At 38.9% G+C, this 19,375-nt stretch overlaps 1 protein-coding gene across 1 annotated transcript in view; it reads right to left on the bottom strand.

The window, feature by feature from the left end:
- LOC139117827 (lysosomal-associated transmembrane protein 5-like) overlaps positions 1-14,941 on the bottom strand; it is a 36,695-nt gene extending 21,754 nt beyond the window's left edge. Inside the window, exon 1 of the mRNA XM_070681069.1 lies at positions 14,670-14,941. Within this exon, the coding sequence (XP_070537170.1) occupies positions 14,670-14,744 (75 nt within the window). The 5' untranslated portion in view covers positions 14,745-14,941. The remainder of the gene's footprint in view (positions 1-14,669) is intronic.
- Between the last annotated feature and the right edge of the window lie 4,434 nt (positions 14,942-19,375).

The raw sequence follows: 19,375 nt of genomic DNA, 5'->3' as shown, positions 1-19,375 counted from the left end.
TCTAACCTCCCTTCTTTTATCATTCTCGACTCAGCTTTCATCAACTTCTATTCTCTTCTATGTATGGGACAATTTCGGCTGCGTTTTCATAGTTATGATTCGTTACGTTTTCAAAAACTAGTTCGTAACTTACACTCATTTCACCATGTTGCTACACGAACGCAGATTTTTCGGACTTGTCAAATTCAATCAAGCACCCCCATTACAACTTAAAATTCAATACAAGGACAACGTGAACTTCACCGACCTCTTCACTGTCACAGCACAGAGAAAGCTTGTTCGTCATTGTCATGGCGAAATTGCTAAAATGTAATTCCGTTACATTAAGTGGCGCTTGTTTATCGATTTCGATGACTTAATTTATTGAGGCCATGTAATTGATGAAGAGGGCGGGAACAGCCTAACATTTTACAGTTTACTGTCACCAAAGCCTTCATGTCTACGGGGATTTCACCCTCACTCTGTGTCGTCTTCTTAACAGTGAGTTGCATAGAGATGAGACGTGAACAAGAGTGAAGACAGCAGCACGTAATGTTCGCCTGAGAAATAAAGGGTATAAAGCTTCTAAGCAAAAGAAATCGCTCTGACGCAAAACGTTCCCCAATGTGCAACTTTTGCATGCTTTCCATTTTTTGGTAGACAAATAGGCCTCAAGTCAGTTTGTGCCTCGAAATTGAAAGACTTAAAATATTGCTCAAACTTTCGCCAGAAAACTTAAATTTAAACCTTCCCTTTCACCATGCAAACTTTACTATCAGACAAACGAATTGTCCAATATTTGCTGACTCTTGAAAGTCAAAATGTCCGCCATCCCGTGTTAACTTTATGGGGGAAAATTAAATTTTCGATATATATAAAAGTAAGGCATTGAGAGCTTTAGTTAGTCCATCAGCTTCAAAATGAACCGTCACGACTGATACATCAAAACAGTATAGCATATGTTTGAAAGTCCGACTCTCTATACTCTAGGCACATTCTTAAGCAGTAATTGATGCGCTATGAGAGCACAGTGAAAGTATATCTATCATCGTCTTCCAGGATCTGACAATTTGGTTCACAGTCTGCCAAGCATATATCCCAGCATGCGTGAGACTGAAATGAGCCAGTGAGTTTTTCCTGGCAAAGTGATCTGACATACGTGACCTCACGTTTTTAAGGGATTACCTTTCAAAATTATCTTTAGATTAGCAATTCGATTATAATCGATTCATTAACCGTTCAAACAGAGCCGTGGCAAATTTTCGAGATTTCCTGTAAAACGCGCGGGTGGTTTCACTTGCGATCAAACGAAATTTCCAGTTGATCGCTTTTCACGCCCAACGAGCACGAGTTAGGCGTAAGGCTCATAAACAGTGCGCTCAGATAATTTAAAGGGTCCATGTCTTACAATGAGTCTCGTGGAGATGCAAGACACAATACTGAACAATTTCTACACAATACAAGGCGTTGAGCTTGGTCGATCAACGGAATCCAAACTGCCACGCTAAATACGTCATCAACTCCAGTGTAAATTGCTCTCAATGCTCTATATCATAATGTCGCCAACGTATCCTTCAAATTAGCAGCATATAATCTTGATAATGTCACGACCTTTCCTGCATTTACTCGTTCTCAATAAAGCTGTAAATGTAGTAATTTTTTGAACGAGTGAAAATATGCTTAAGGCGACTACCTGACAAATATTGTTTCACTAGAACACACTTCAGCCTTTCAAATATTCAACACTAAAATTATTATTAGAAAACATAGATAGGTTTTCGGTCCCTTGGCAGTGAGTAGTATGAATGGCATTTGAAATGACTTGATCATATGGCGACATTGCACTGAGTATGAAATCCAATATGACGCTGACAACAATATTCATTTTTTTTTAGTATGACAAATTATAAATTATTACTTTTCTCAATTTTCAGGACAGCGTTGCCAGATACATTGTCGAAATTAAACCATAAATAATGTATCTCGTGAAATATTCTTGGAAACAGTATTGCATCTTTCCTGTTCCATTCTCGTTTTAACGGTAAAAGACATACCCGAAGATTAATCTCCTGGAAAAAATTGCCTCAGTTGGTGAAGCATATTTGAAACGTCCATGAAAATATAACCCATCTTTCTATCAAATCATTATTGCTTCGTTTATAGTTCTGAAAGAAAAATTGATGGCTATGCGTAATATACGATAAAAGCTAATTTTCGCAATGGCTCTTAGCAATGGTTTTATCTTTGTTCAGACGTTGTCGCCAGGGTTATCGCCTGAGGTTGCTTTGCCAAATATATTTAAAATGTCTTGGTTTACAAACATGACAACTGCTATGTCTAAGCTCTTGAAAGAATATTTTTAATTCTTGAACTTGATACCCATTTTTGCCCTTTCAATTTACCAAAACAACTTCCAGAAACTTCCCAAAGGTTCATGAATTTCAGTTTACCAAAACAACTATTTGAAGCTACCCGAGGGGTCACGAATTTCAGAGATATTTTATTAAAACAACTTCCCAAAACTTCCCTAAGGGTCATGAATTTCAGAGATGTTTTACCAAAACAACTTCCCGAAACTTCCCGAAGGGTCATGAATTTCATAAATGTTTTACCAGGGGTCACCAATTTCAGAGATGTTTTCTTTGAAGCGCAAAAGACGAAATCTGGTGTCAGTAATTATTCCTCGATTGAATTATACTTTTGGCTATAAAAGAAACCATCCTGGTTTATTCGTATAAAATACGATATATATCGTGCCATGTTTACTAAAACCGAAGGCGATATCCAATTCGTTGGAGCAATAGGGCCATTGGCCTTTATGACGATTGGATGCGCCTCGGGGCGTGTTTTAATTACGTCTCGCTTCCAGGCAATGCCAGCGACGCAAAGAAAGCTTTTGTCACTCACACAATTTTATTTACTTCATATCTCCATATTTCTACACATCCATCCAAATGGAAAATCACGTACTCACATTTTCAAATTACCATAATAATTGGCACGTTTACTCTCATCCCAGAGGTCATGCACGACTGGCAAAGAAGGCGTTTTTTTCTAATTGACATCGCGACAATTATTGGTATAGAAAATTACTTTGTTAAGTAATACGGGAAAGGCTTTCTCGGTATTCCCTTTTATATTTTATGCCTTCTCGGCTAATAAAGTAGCGTACTGTATGTCGTGCCACTTCTCGTATACAGTGTAATTGCCAGCTCTGAACCAACCAATCATTGATCTTGGAAAGGGTTCGTGCATAACAAAAAATTCACCCAATTAGACTCGAAGACGGCACGCTGAAGCATCACCTTGTGGTATATGGAGGTATTGGAATCTTTGCAAATGATAATTTCAAGTGAAAAGCAAGCTGCAATCTATATTAAGGATTGAAAGTACAATCATGTAGTTTCTACACAACAGTTGTGACTGTGCACTGGCTTCGATATCTCAGTCTGGCCTGATGCGTTAGGCATGCGTAGGGTTCGGCTTCAAGACATGGTAACTGTCAGCACGGGCTAAGCCATCAAAGTGGTCGTTTAAATGATGTACATGTATGTCACAGTCACATCATTGAGGATAAGGCATTCTGAATAACAAGCATCTCAGAGAACTTTCTCGTTATCGCAGTCTGGTCATGGAGATACTTGTAGATGTGACTACCACGCTCCAGATTCAGCGGAATCGCCCTGTGTGTATCTTTCATCTTTTTGCCATTCTCGTTCTATTGCTTGCGGACACATTCAAATTTGCACTAATGCGCTAGCTTTAGAATTTTTGCGCAAGCCGACTAAATTCTGTGAATAGGCATAGGGAGCTGCCTGCATGTCCGTCTCTAGGGGTGGGTAAGTGTTTCGTTGTATTGCTAATAAAGCTTTACTCTACCAACCTTTGGTGTTTTGGTCTTAACTTAGCACTACCCTCGACAACCTTCCGTAAAGTTAACGTTTTATCACTATGCTGCGTCTATATTATCTGAAGGGTTCGATCGCCTAATGCGCCAAAGTAAGCAAGGGTAAATTACGAATCTGTGGCCGCTGTCACAAGATTATCACCGGATTAACTGGGGACGGACATTTTGTGCAGCCCCCTATGGGATAGGCTGAGATAAACAAGGTTTTGATGAAACCAGGTCCTGTGTACTATGTTAACTGTACCCTGTTCTATTCACTCTTTCAGAGTCCCTTTGTTCGCAGGATGGATAGCATTAATTTGTCAGCCTCACTTCTCGCGAGATCGTGTGATATTAGTTCGTGAAAGGTATGTGTTGAGGAGCCTGTAGTGTTTATAAGGGCAAGGAATTGGAGAAGGTCATATTTGTTACAAATCTGCTGCCCCTCGGAGAGGGTCGCATGCAGCAAACTTAGCCTTAGGGGAGGGTCACATTTTACATTTGCGTTGTGCTGATACAAAGTCTCAGTTTGTCGATCATAGTATTGTGAATTTTTGCACGTTAATCCAATGAGAATTGCAAGAGCGATCACGCAGTAAACTAACGGTTGAAGAAATCGGTGTTGGCTACGAAGATGGCGATGATGATGTTGATGATGATGAGGAGGAGGAGGAGGAGGAGGAGGACGACAACGACGACGACGACGAGACGACGATGAGAAGGAGGAAGAGTAGGTCATGTCATGATCGTGATCATCAGATGACGATCATTAATGGTCAAAATATATCCTGTCGGGAGCGACCATGAAGGAAGTGTAATCAGTCCGGGTCATTTCCAAAATTTGCGACGCTATACCATAATATTTTCCTCCTCTCATTAGCCAATCAGCGACCAGCGCGCCATCAGTAAAAATTGTATTTCCTGGCAACCTCCACATGCGTCCTTCGTTAAGTACGCCATACTGTGTCGAACTCTCGCGCCGTATTCTGTCATAATGTCGTTCAGTTGTGTGGCCACTCTGCCAAAAGACATTTTCAAAATCGCGGACCATTTTATTCTGGCTTAGACAACCAAACCCCATATATCGCTGTGATTCCTAGACTCTGGCCTGAAGTCCTGCGAAATATAAATCGTGTACCTACACAGATCTTTCAGAAAACCCGTTTGTATCGGAGATGGCAGCGATACAAATTCTACCGTATGGCGAACAGTTGTGTGGCCACTCTGTCAACACATTTTCAAAATCGCGAACCATTTTTAGTCTGCGTTGGACAACTAAAAACAGGTATCATTTTAAAGCTCTGACATTGCTCTTCCTTCTTGCAAAATGCTATACGCGTACCTACACAAATAACCTTTATAACAGTATTTCTAATAGAGATGACGAACATCCACAAAATGATTCTCGGTACTTGAGCGAAATCGATAAACTGGGGGTAGAAATGAATTGTCAATATTTCGAATATTTCTTCACTCATCGGACTCCTTGTTGGACATGACCTTCTGCAGAACACGTGGATTATGTTGACAGTCGAAATTCGTCGAAATTCACAAGACAGAGGCTTAATAAGCGGCCCAAAACTGCCGATCACACTTGGTGGGTAATTTGTGACCCAGCGTGACCTGTACTTTATTAATGATGTAATCTGGTCGATGATTGGCTAAAAGCCGGAATACATTATCATAATGAGTCGCCAATTTTGGAAATGACCCGGACTGGTAATCATGTTTTACCCAAAGTAATTACTTGCCCAACTGTATCTGTACACAATAAAGTAAGCAGTTCAATCGATGTCATGGACTCATTTCAAACTTTTGAATTTGGAGCAGGGAGAGAGTCATTTTTTGCATAATAGTATTTGGGGAGGGCCTAAAAATTCGCCAAAAATGTGTTGCTTTTACATGAGATTGGCCCAGTAGGTGGTTTAGAGGAACGCATGTCCGGTAGTGAAACAAAAATCGCTTCTGAATGTTTTGTACACGAATCACACGTTTCCCGAAAGTTACTCGTTGTATGGCGTATTCATGGATGCTTACTGGTATCTCGCTCGAACGAAGTGTTTTCTTTCTTGCAAATGGGACACTAATCTTGATGACAGCTGAAGCCTGTGTTATCCAATGGACTCGATTTCTAAGTTGTCCTTGGCGGAGTTTAAAGTACATAAAATACATGATAGCAGATGAACAGCACCAAACACGGAAAATCACCATCTGCTGTTTTTTTTCCACATTAAGGCACTTTTGTCGGGATTCTTCAGATTTTCCTTCAAGATGTGAGTGTTCTGTCTTCTTTATTGCTTGAGGTCTAAAAGTCATGAATATATAAGTCGACGATAGATGATTAATGGTGATTGTTTCACCCGGTCATGGCAATTGTGCATCTACATGTATCCGTATAGGATACACATAGGGGTTATATTGACTTGAAATTTGATCGATGTGGCGCTGTGTTGGCGTGATGTGTGCCTGCATTCTGACGAGTTGCGGAGCAAGGACTCACTTTTGATCTCATTTCGCTGTAGGAGATGTGTCACTTCTTAAAGCGGGCATAACAAACGATTAGCGTAATGTATACAATTTCAATACTAAGTTGTCAACACAAAGTTTTATAATTTCTTGCGGATTTTCAAACACATTTACCAACGAAAGTGAAAGTCAATCATAGGGTAAGCTTGGAAAGCCATGATATTGTATATTTCTTCTGACTATACTGCTTTCTACACGAAGATGTGATACTAGTGGTCCTGTAACTGGGAACGGTTAATTATTATGAACAATAACCCCGCCGTATGCGGGGTGCAGGCGAGATTTTGGCACTGCGCATCATATAATATAGCACCATTCACTGTCTCCTATCGGGGATTAGCCAACGAGAGATCGTCAGGATGCAGAAACTGAATATAGGCTCCAAGTCTTCAAAGATAACACAATTTATATGCTATGAATACAAATGTTACATACTGTCCGGTGTTGTCAATTCTTCGCCTGTATTGGCAAACGTTCCTTCTATATGAAGTGCTTATTTCATACAGGTGTAACTCATCATACTATTTCCTATACGTATACGGACATCGTGTGCGATTGGGCCCTCTGACACATCAACGTCAATATCACTTTGTGGTTTTGTTTGTAACTTCTCGACTTATCGGTAGCCAGCCGAAAGCAACATGTGAAATGGGCGAAAGATTAAAAGTTTAGTGGGCGAAGGGTAACAAGTTGCGACCTTTGACATGCTACATTATGATAGCAAAGTTGACATCATGGTCAAATATCAGAGTGAATGGCCTCGGTAACATTCACCCTCTCTATGAATGTGCCGTTTAGTCGAGTGCTATATGGAGTGCAGCATAACAGCCTGCAGAGGGCAGTAAAATATTCGCTACTTATTATATCAAGAGGTTTTTACTCTACGGAAACTCTGTGAAAAGTAGGCTTTAATGTACTTGACATGGAAGTGAGCGACAAGATAACTACTTTAATCAAACGGTTTTTTTCTATCATTAGGTATTAGTCACTCGAATGGAGACATATTTGTGTGAGGGGTCCCACTGTCCCATCGGTTGAATGGCACTATCCTGAACGCTAAATACAAAAGACGGTATAAAATGTTGGCTTTCGATAAAAAACAAAAGCAATCGGGGATAAAGTCTTACTTCCGTCATTATAAAAAGTTTATTCATTGAAATAGGTATGTTTTATCATGTCTAGTATTTGAAAATTAAGAGTTTGTCTGTCAAAGAGAGAGTTTAGACTTTGTAAATTAGATTTGCAACTTCAACCAAGAATCGTACCTATGGCTTGGTCTTTGGAAATGAGGGTTTTCTCAGAGAAAGACTATATGGTTTGTTTGCGAAAAACAAGAGTTATTTTCTTTAAATGAGAGTTGGCTGTGTTAAATTAGATGTGCTCCTTTGATGAGATATTTGTCGATATTCGACTACGGTCCGCGAGCATGAAATAATTCGTCCACCCTCTGCAGGCACGCATGAGCCACAAATGTCACGTGACGAACGGCAACAGAACGAGCATATTACGAGTAAATGTATTCTCAATCTACACCGTAGCTTTAAGCTGTAATGATTTTATTGCCGAAACTGCAAATTTTGCACAAAATAGAGTGCAGCCATCAATCGCACAGGTGATGATGACCGATGCAATATTTCAAGTCACTTTGCGTGTACACTAAAAATTTCTCTCCGCCTCTCCCACGTTGATAGGGTAGCTTTTGTGGGTCGACGCTAATGCTTCCGTCCCCGTTGGGTAGTTCAGCTCGTGGCTCGAGATGCACGGTCTAATTGCATATCACCATTCCGGCTCTTATCTCACTTTTTTGATAGATAAAAGGCGTACCGCATCTAGGGTCAACTTCTCAAGAAACAGCCAAGAGGCAGCACATTGTATTGCAGACGTTGATGAGATGTTCCAGACAATTATGCAAAAAGCGATCGCTGCTTGTTACCGTCATATACGAAGCATCATGAAATCAAATCAGTCTGAAGACGGGTCAATTTCTGTCGAAGCTTTGCTAGTGCGCAAGAAATAATATCAAGGCACACGTTTTGCCCGGATGCTCGACGATGCAGCTTTTATACCTCGTTATTTACTCCAATTGGTAAATAGAAGTGATTATGTTTGAAAAAGACATAACAAATAATATAACTTTATGGAATGACATTCCAGTGTGGAAATGTACATTATTGTCAACAACTTGAATCATTACTTCTTGGAGAACAAAACTGTTTTTTGATTAATAAACACAGACGACGTTTGTAATTTTAACTTAAGATGGCAAATACCGGCTGCTAGAAACCTACAAAACCATAGTAAGCGACGTGACTGTCAAGGGATGGGGGTCATTGCATGACAAAGTGTGTCCATTGTAAAGTAGACTCTGAGCAAAAAATGTTGGAACTCCTGCAGACTCAATGCAAAGTAGTGTCAATTTCTCATACTCCCGTCGATAATATGTGCCTCTTGATAGCTGTTGGGACACTCAAATTTTCAAAATACTTTTTCTGCCTTCTGCTATGCCAGTGTGGACTTATTTTCAAGGCTGTGGAATAAACGAAATTCAATTTTTCATGGTCGTTTTTAAATCCATGGACACGGAACTTTCTACTTTCTTCATACAGTTAACACAGCCTTACATAATAGCAGCCATTTTGAATTTCAAGTGTCGGTAAACATAGCTTTGACAACCTCTGATTTTTTAAATGAAAAGGAACAGTATAAAGTTGACTTGTAGAAAATTTGAGCAAGAATTTAAAAGTAACTGTCCCGAGGGACATGTTACCCCAATGAGACAGTTTCTGATATATTGAGTTTGTGAGAAGTGATGCTTTGTCTTCGTGTCCTGTACTGAGAGTATTGATATTAAAACGTAGCGAAGCGTGCAAAGAACTTTTACATTTGCTATAAAATTTAGGTTTGGCATTCCCTCTACCTGTTTACTTTTCCGTACTAAAGGAGATTTCACGAGATCTAATGCTACTCTTATTTTTTTCAAATGTTCACGATGACGTACAAACGTATTGTAGTCAACAGTGTTTAAGATTATACACAAGTCATCATTGGCTCTACAGATTGAGTGATTGACGATTTCTCTCGGCTGGCAACCGATGACTCATAGAAGTTTCAGACTGTAACAGGGGTCTGAACAGCAAAAATAAGGGTGCGATTAGTATCGTCCGATTGGTGAACGTCGCTTTAGCATTTAAATCGATCGCCGTGAGAATTTATTGAAAGGAAAACCTACAAACTATTTTCAGTACCCTGGAGCAAATTTTACTCTGCATCCCTTATCTTCGTTACCCTTTGACATCCTCTGCAGCGCAACAGGCAATCTAGTCTGATTGGCAGTTATGGCCGCCACGCTTCCCCTGTAGGCACTGTGCTCGCGGAAAATCAGGCTAATTTTAAACTCGGATAACGCGAGGTGATCACCTCTTCGTCAGATTAAATTGCCGCAGGTTATGCTTCGTACTTCGACACTTATGTAGCAGCAAACACACTCCATATTTTACTGTAGGAGCATTTCGATTTTTCACCGACACGTCTTCTTGAGTGGAGCTTTCCAACGTTAGTTGGAGTGGGAGATTCGAAGGGCTCTCATGGACGGTACGTGCTTTCATTGACGACTGCATCGAAGATAAACAAGCATAGTCATACGAACGAAATGCATTTTGAAGAATTTTCTATAACGTTAATGCAGTGTTTTCTTAGTGACAACTTGAAACTGGGGTTGTTTATATCCAGCCTGCTCTATCCACTCCAAATAATAAATGAAATACGGTACAACTAAGTCTAAACTCCGCGCTCTTTTGGAAATCAGACAATATTAGACACGTTCAAGGCAAGGATGGATTTATGAAGTGTCTACAATCTTCGCTTTATGACAGAGTGTGCCTGGGGGCAAGTACTCGATAACGTAAAGTCATACATTTATATATATAAACACACTGAAAGTGTTATATATATATATATATATATATATATATATATATATATATTATATTATATATATATTATATATATATCCCTTAAGAGTCTTTTGAAAATGTCGACCCTGGCAGGGTATATAAGCGCAATTGTGTCTAGGGAAAAAATCAGCTTCTTTTCTAATGTAAGGGGGAGAACATGAAAGTAGAGTTTTTGAATTTATAGGGTTTATAGGGTTCTATGAGTTTACGGTTTAAATTTACCAGATTAGCGGAAATGATTGTTTCATGCTAGTATCAGTTTAAAACAAAAATCCTCTTTGCATGTATAGGTTTGCACCTTATATATATTTGTTTAAAACGATACATCTTTGCTCATGTATTAGCACATAGCAGGGTCAGCCAACGGAGCTATTCATTGAAAAAGCTATATTCCGGAAGCAAATTTTGAGGGCAGGGGAAATTTTAATTTTGCTTGGGCAGGGGACATATTTTTAGGTGGCAGGGGAGCAAATTTTAGTTTTTTTTGTCGGGCAGGGCAGATATTGGTTGATTGTCCTGGGGACAGGGCTTGGCGAAAAACGAGGAGAGGGGAAGCTACTTTTAAAACGGGGACAGGGGAATTTCAGCCATGGTGTTTCCGGGGATGGGGACACAGGGCAAGTACTTATACCTTTTAAAGGTTACCCAGACTACTTAGCCTATCGATTGACCCCACATCTCACTCTATGTACTGCGAGATGGAAACAAAATACAAGGCCACTGCAGTATGTGTCTGCATGGGAATGTTAAATATTTTCTCAGGGCAGGGGAAAATCGACAGTTTTTTTTTTCATCACAGGGTAGGGTAGCTTCATGTCTGCAGGGGAAATGGAATAACAAAATTTTAGGGGAATTTTTTCCACGGCAGGGGAAATCGGCAAGTTTTTTTCGCTACAGGGCAGGGGAGCTTCAAACATTCACAGTGGGGAGGGGAAACAGGCAAAATGTGTGGGGAGCGGGTAAAAATGAAGTTTGAGTGCTATAGGGTAATTCGAAAAATTTTCATTGGGAGGGCAAATTATGAACAGCTAATTAATTACCCTCTTGACTTAAAATTAGTCAGTTCACATTACTTGTCATGTACAATATATCTTATCATAGTAAGGACCCCTTTAAAAGTGCATTGTTCGTTGGCTGCACCTGACATAGGTCATTGCAAATGAGTGTGCAGATGGTTTTGACTTCGTGATTATTCGGCTGCTTTTGTTGAAGATTACTTGGATTACAAACACTGTAACTGGCGGGGGGAAATACGCGTGTCTCAAATACTGACCGATAATTGATTTCTCTGACTCCTTTGAATGTTAAGCATGTGAGCGTAGTTGCCAACGTGATCACGATGGACAGTAAGAAATGTCCTGAAAATCGCACAGACATTAAACGCTACTGTAACGTAAGATCAACGCGGCCATCTTAATTGCATCTTTGAAAAAACAGGACGAAATGGTTGCTTGAGAACGAGCAATACTTCTCTGTACATTTTAATGAGTATTAAGTACAACTTTAGCTCCTTCCATGATATTATTAGACACGTTCAAGGCAAGGATGGATTTATGAAGTGTCTACAATCTAAGAATACTTAACTTGGCAGGTAACTTGGTTGCCATGGCTTATTTAACTAAGACAATTATTACCATTGTCTCTGCGCAGTCTCAGTTCAGCGTGTGCAGTTTCGGTGTTTGTAACTTCTATCTATTATCATTAATATTTGTAAACACAATTTGTTGCATGTAATATGCCGGTTCCGATTTTCCTATTAATTTATTGATTTGCGGGGATGACTGACTCTTTTTTGGTTTGTTTTTCCCCTGTTAATTGAATCTCGCTCGACATTTTCAGGTTGATAGTCTAGAGCAGACAGACGAATTACGCAATTTGTTTTGAAAAAAAAAATCCCAAAGAAAAGGACTGTGTCGCAGGCAGCTCAAGCAACAGGAAAGACGGCCATCTCATCATTTTGATGAATTTGGGATACAAAATGTTCCAAAAATAATGACAGCAAATTATGTATTGTTTTGAATTCTCCGCACCATTCTAATGACACCATTCCATTATCTTGACCTCGGAGACATGTAAAAAAGGGTTCCAGGACAAGTATTAGGCACTTTCAAACAATAAATTCTGAGCATAAAATCTGTGGTATTTTCTTCCGCTGTACAAGCGCTGCAGTAATTCCAGTTGAAATTTGCATCATAAAAGTTGCTGTATCAAGCTTGCAAGGTAAGTCCACGAATTTTGTTTTATACTCCAGGTCATTTTCTATGACGCGACAATTTAGTTTGTCTAAAAACTTTAAGAATCCATAACAAAAAACTAAAGCAGATAAAAGAAAGCTTAAGCGCGCTTTTCGAGTTTATTATGCCGTCAATTTCTGGTGCTAATTCGACCAAAAAACACTTCAGCGTTCGAACAGAGGCGAAGGTAAAACCGATTTAGTTTCAGAGGCTCTTCAAATTGACTGTCACATGATCTTTATGTGAAGATATGGTTACAAATACAAATCACAGGATTTGCCAATATCCAGGCTTTCAGTAAATGTATACTTTAAATAAGGTACAAGCGCAGTTTTTTGCAGAGAATTCATTGTTTTGAAGTGCTAAATACTTGCCCTACACCAATAATACCTTTCTCGGCGGTCGAATAAAAAACAATTCTTGTTTCATCATGATTTATCGTTTCTCTTATCGGAGCGAAACGAGAAAATTTGACGATAAACAATGTAAGAGAAAATGGAAACGCCAGAAGCATTTGATTTCTTCAATATTCGAAAATTATACGGATTTAATAATCTTCTTGTGTTCTAACAGGCGGTACATATGGCTGGATGTCCAATCTGAACACAGCAAACTACTGAAAAACACCTCATTTGCTATTCATGTCGTCTTCCACTTTTCTGCGTTGATACATATTTCTTCGAAAGGAGAATAAAAAATTCATATCGAGTCGACACAGCTGGGTGTTTGAACACATATCGAATTATACACGCACCTGGTAAGTCTTGAAACTTGGTAAATACAACGATAATTGAATCGTGTACTGTGACGCAAAAGAAGAATATAAATTAAAGTTATTTCCTACCCCGGCGTAGGGTGTACCACGATATTTTGACTAATTCATGACATAAACGCACGAGATCCACATATTAATATCCATCTTGCTTCAGAAATCGTGCCACTCTCTCCGGTCATATTTTGTTTGTGCTTGTAAATCTGTATTAAGATTTTCACATACTATTAGCCTTTCAGGAAAATTGCATTTGAGGAAATGCTGAGTGGTGAGTTAACCATTTTGACTTTATTTCATCTGAAAATCTTACACACCTGATATCGCCGTAATGGTCCTATGAGAGGTTTAAGCGTCATTCGGATTGATGAGCTATACTGATTGGCGGACACCTACAAGCTATTTTGAAGAGACGAGTGAACGATCTGACCATCTGTCGAAAAAAGTGGATATTCTTAACCATTTTACAGATTACATGATAACTTTATATTCAAAAGCCGCCTTACAGCCCCAGAATTACACTGGCGCGATATTGAAGAAAAAGGAGTGATAATGATAAACCGATTTAGTTTTTTTGTTTGTTTTAAAAGGGTATCTGAAGTGCTGAGTATCTGCATATCACAACATGTACAAGAAATTACACATGTCTGCGTGTCGTACGACTCGTCAGTCTATCTACTCCCAGTTTGCCTTTTTGTATGCATACCCACTTTAACCTTGGGTACAGGGAGGAGTCGTTGACTTGCTATAGAAGATCAAGAAAAACACGCAAGGCTCTGGGTGGCTTCTGATGACAATGTAGTATGCAGTAGTCTGCCAAGAATGTCAAGGTCCGTCGCAGTCTTTACAGGTGTGCTATTAGCAGCCATTACTCCGCCAACGGCACCACGCCACTGACGATATAATTTGGAGAAGCCCGGCAGGAGCGCGGTGAGGGAAAAACTGAGTAAAGCAAAATCGAGGTCGGTCCATGCTGTATGGGCTACAGAGTTAACGACGAATATCATAGGTCAAGCGTTCCGGAGTAAGGGGCGATCTGAATTTTTAGCAAGACCAAATCTCTCCATCGTCCTTTTTTTGCAACGAAAAACAAACAGGTAACTTTGCCTCCTGTTTTTCGTACATGCAAATGAGAGGCCTTTGAATTTTTTCCCATTTTCTGAAGCGTTTTAGACAAACGTGAATTCCTCGTTGACTTTTGCACCTAGAAAGAAGTTTTCAAAACGTAAAGGAAATATCTTGTACAATCTTACACATGCAAAAAAAAAGATTCCAATAGCAATAACATGCACTGCCACACACTTCTCTTTCGTACAACTTACCAGTGTATAGACTGCGATCACCAAACTACCCGTTCTGACGTTGCAGCAACAACAGCACGTCGATAGCAGGCCCATTTTCTCTGTCGTTCCCGCGCGCGCGATCTTATGTCGTTTGGCTGGTAGCGATAAAACTTATAAAAGGACTATGTTAAAGCCAGCTTAAATAAATCTCACAAACGCCTATTCTCGAGGAAATGCCCCTCTCAATTCTGAATCTCCCCTCCGCACATTTACGGAATAACCGTTTTGCTCTTGAGTGAAATCGTCTTGTTGAGGCTAACTGGATGGCTGTTCCATTTATTGTGTGTCTCCTCGTTGCTGTGGAGACTGAAGTGGGCTGCACAGCTGTCAACGTTAACGATAAAGTCGCTAAACGGTATAATCTCCGTTTACTTAAATTTTGTGACACGGTGATTGGTAACCGCTATCATAAATAATTTTATGAGGAAAATCATGACAAAAATAAAATATCCGAAACAGACTGCGTTTTTATGTTTATTTGTTTGTTATGTAGATTTTGTCGTGTTATAGTCATTTCGCTGTTGATTTTAAGTAGTTATTGTTGATTTGGTCGATTTTTTTCATGACACGAAATCTGCCTGAACATAATCACGTTGACTAATTAATAGGTTGGTCTCATTAGTTACAAACGCATATTCGGTTTCAAACAGTAGGAAGTTCAAATCTTGATTTTGTCACCCTCCCTGACAGCTTTAAAGAAATTAAACTCACCCTACCAGCTACCCTTTCCTAGTCCCTGAATCAATCCATGTCCCACCCTACAGTTGTACAATTTCTGTCTCCCTGGGTTTGTAACTCACTGCATCATGTTGTCAGTTCTCGCCGATGGAGAGCGCCACCCTGGCAGCTACGTGTATGTATTGCGTACATGTTCGAAATAAAAAGATTGCCAAGGCCTACTTAAATTTGTTCAGAACTCGTCCTTCACTTGTATTTCCCGTTCCGCTGAAGGCTATGCCTGTTCGAACCGGTGCTTATTAAAGCAAGGGAGACTACATATCATTTATGGAAGGTGTGTCACAATTTAACGTATTGATGGGTTAGATTCAGTCCCAGCAAAGAGATTAATAGGTCTTTTCACATTTGTCTTCAAGGGTATGCGCTGGACGTAAAAATTAAAGAACATTAGGGTGAAAATATTACAGTTTGTATCAATAACATGACTATACAGATTAAAATAAAACAACCTATAAATACATTATTCCAAGATTAAAACAGTGTTTTAACAGCAGTTGGCTTTCACTAATATTTTACTTGAAAGTGGGTATGGTTTCAGAGAGAAATAAAAAGCATTGATTAAACACAATCTTAAAGCATTGTATTTGATGAAGACCTGAACATCTGAATCATAATGTACTTTTTGAAAATGACGCACCCTGCATATCTACACATGTGATTCTAGCAGCATTCACCAGACATGGTTTTCCCGCAACGTAATGAGAGTTGAGGCGTTGAAGTGACGTGCGGATTATTAAATGCCTTCCTTTTGTATGAATTGGAAAACTTAAAACCCGATGACTATTTCCTTTTATTTATTTCACATATTTTTAATTTATTTGATGACACTTACTTTTCATCATCCCTATTTTGATATCACTGTCATTACAACCGGCGATAAAAATTTGCTCTTTTGTTATTGTATAGAAACATTTCTGTGACACAAAATATAGAATTGTCACTTCTGATTTTCAAATATTTGCTTGTTATTTTGCTCCTCTTGTCGCTGCAACTATTTGTATTATCTTAATACGTTGTACATGTTGTTATTATTATTATCATCATCATCACACAATCATCATCGATATCAGCAGTATCACTATCTTATAACCGTCATCACCACTACTAAAAACAACTAGGACTCACTAGTTACGAACGAGGTTGTAAAATCCTGGCTTCATTAGATATGTAATCCATGGTCGTACCACCTGACGGCTTGCAGATTAGAGCGATTCAAGTGCTTTCAATTCATTAAATATCCATGAGCCTCCGCTATACAAAGACCAGTAGATCTATATAAATGAAGCAAGATGGTGTATTGTGAAAGTTGGGAGTGTCATATATTCTCATGCAGGATTAAGAGGACAGGTTGGCATTCTATTGTGAAGCATAGGGATATCAAGTATTTTAGGCCCCAAGTCTTTAAAACCCATCAACCCAACCACGGTAAGTTATGTCCGCTTCCTTACTTCCTTAAAGAGATGAACCAGCAGATTCTGAGTACTAAGGTAAAAACGCTGACATACTAAGCTCCAGTTGAAACGCGAATTGATAAATGGGAAATTGGTGGATGCATTTTACGACTCGAACGAGAAGATTGCAATAAACGATAATGCTCCACATCGTACGTTTATTTATGTGTCACCCAGTTTCCAACGTAGGTGTCGCCCTAAAAGCAATTAGCCATTTACGATGAAGAAAGTGATATACTGCGGGTCGGCAGCATTAGTCAATCGGAACCTTTATCCTATGTCGCTGTGTATTTTTGCCAAAGGGGATTTATTTAGCTAGGTAACAGCTTTTGTTGTCTTAGATAGATAAAATCTTTTGAAAACTGTTGTATTTACGTCATGCTGTTGACAAGCTTTCCGGTCATTCTTTTATATTCCTTCATAACGTTTTTATCACTTTCTTCGTGATGGATTTCACTCTTCCATGTCCATTTAACCCTTTGAGCGCCAAAGTCAATTTTTTTCACCTTTATAAAATATACCCCAGTCAATTATTTTCAGATTTTTGCCAAAATTTTGATAAAAAAACTGTAGCCTATGAAATGCAATTTCCATTTGGTCCAAAATTATCAAAGAAATTACAGAATTTTTTTTTTTAAATTGGTAAAATTGTGCACTAAAATTTTGGAGGGAAAAATTACAGCACTCAAAGGGTTAATATGTTTTCGTAAAACGATTCTGAGGTTATTTGAATCGATCCTTTCGATAAATTTATGAAGAACAAAAACTATAGAAATCAGTGTATGGAAGAAAAAAGGTATTTTAAATGCACCTCAGACTTTGTAAGAAAAAATGGTTGTCAGGCAACACAAAAATATAAAGCTGATGCGCGTGCTCCTAACCCGGTTGACCTGACATCGTCGAAACTAGATTAACATATGGAGGTGTTGTGCACGATGAAAATTTACGGAAAATATTATCAGTAGACAGACAAACTTGACGCTCATCGTCGATAAACGAGGGAAACTGATAGACAAAGCGACTTGCACATGTAAGGGTTAGACAAAATTCATTTCGGAGGAACAGACGTGCAATTCCAGTACAGGGGAAGGAGTTTGTCACACTCTCATCAACATTTAATAAGCAGTATGCACTGCTTGGTTATACCAAACACGATTGGAACTAATTTGGGATAATTGGATGATGAAGTAATGTTTATTTGATCTTCAAATGTGAGCCCTTCTGCTTTTCTTTTTAGGTTATACACTTGTTATAATGAGTAATTTGTAATATCACAACATTCAGCTATAGGGCACCTGAGAAATTTGAAAAATATGAAAATCCAATTATCCTAAATTAGTTCCAATCGTGTTATCATAAGTTTATACATACATATGTACAAATAGGGATTCAAGTAATACATTTCCTTCTTCACTTTTCATAGGATATTAGACGTGGGCAATATTTTCATCATGGCATCCCTAAAAAAGCCTGGAGACATGTAACAAACTGATTGCAGTCTCGTTTTCTCCAAAAGACTCAATTCGTCAAATTGGTGAAAAACTTTGGACTTGGTTTATGCGCGGAAGCGAGTATTGCATTTATTGTGTTAATTGCTTCAAAACAAAGGCACCTGATATCATGTACGATAGTACCAACAAACCCGAGAAGTGAATTTTCAGGACGTTGCTTTTGATTCAGGTCAAAATTATGATAAAAGATAATCTCGCATTGTTGTTAATGATGATGATGATGATGATGATGATGATGATGATGATGATGATGATGATGGTGATGCTTTGTTGGTACTGGTGGTGGATGTGGTGAAAACTACACAGATATTGATTCCAGTACCGGATTGCTCAGGAGCATGCCATCCGAGTTTTATAACGTCTTTCACTTCTGATAGTAGTCTCGTACATGATCATGCCATCAATCGCACTTCACCAGGAAACTTGTCAAATCATGTGCTACGTACAGTGTCATATGTAGATAAAACGTACTAAACATGTTCACTCGAAAAAAAAACAGTATTGCGCAATGATTGTCGTTGGTGAATATTTCAGTATGGTTGTTTTAGGCCTAATGTATGGTAGGTCGCTTGCTTGTTCAACGATGCTGAACTTTGTTGATTGACAAAGCAATTGTATCCTGCCACGTATCTTATTATATCTGGTGATCATATCTGGAAACAAACTGTGCATGCACGTCTGGCTTACGCGAAACGTTACTCTAACGTTTACTTAAAGGTAGCTACATACCTTATAGACACTTTCACATTTTTATTTTTTTCTCAGTTATAGAAGTCCCAAACCACAATGAAACATATTTTCTGAAAGCTCTGATATTGGGAAATCCGACCGTGCACAATACATAGTCATTATTTGCATAATAGTCACGTGACAGACATTTTGTTGAACCTTCCAAAAATCCGAGTTTTCTCCCTTAAGCGAACACGCTGCACATTTTTCGGTTGAAATTTGTGCATTGACAAGCCTTGGTAATACCCTTCAAATC

The sequence above is a fragment of the Ptychodera flava genome, chromosome 18 (genome assembly GCF_041260155.1).
Source record: "Ptychodera flava strain L36383 chromosome 18, AS_Pfla_20210202, whole genome shotgun sequence".
In the NCBI taxonomy this organism is placed as follows: domain Eukaryota; kingdom Metazoa; phylum Hemichordata; class Enteropneusta; family Ptychoderidae; genus Ptychodera; species Ptychodera flava.
This window is presented reverse-complemented; position numbering and strand designations above follow the sequence as displayed.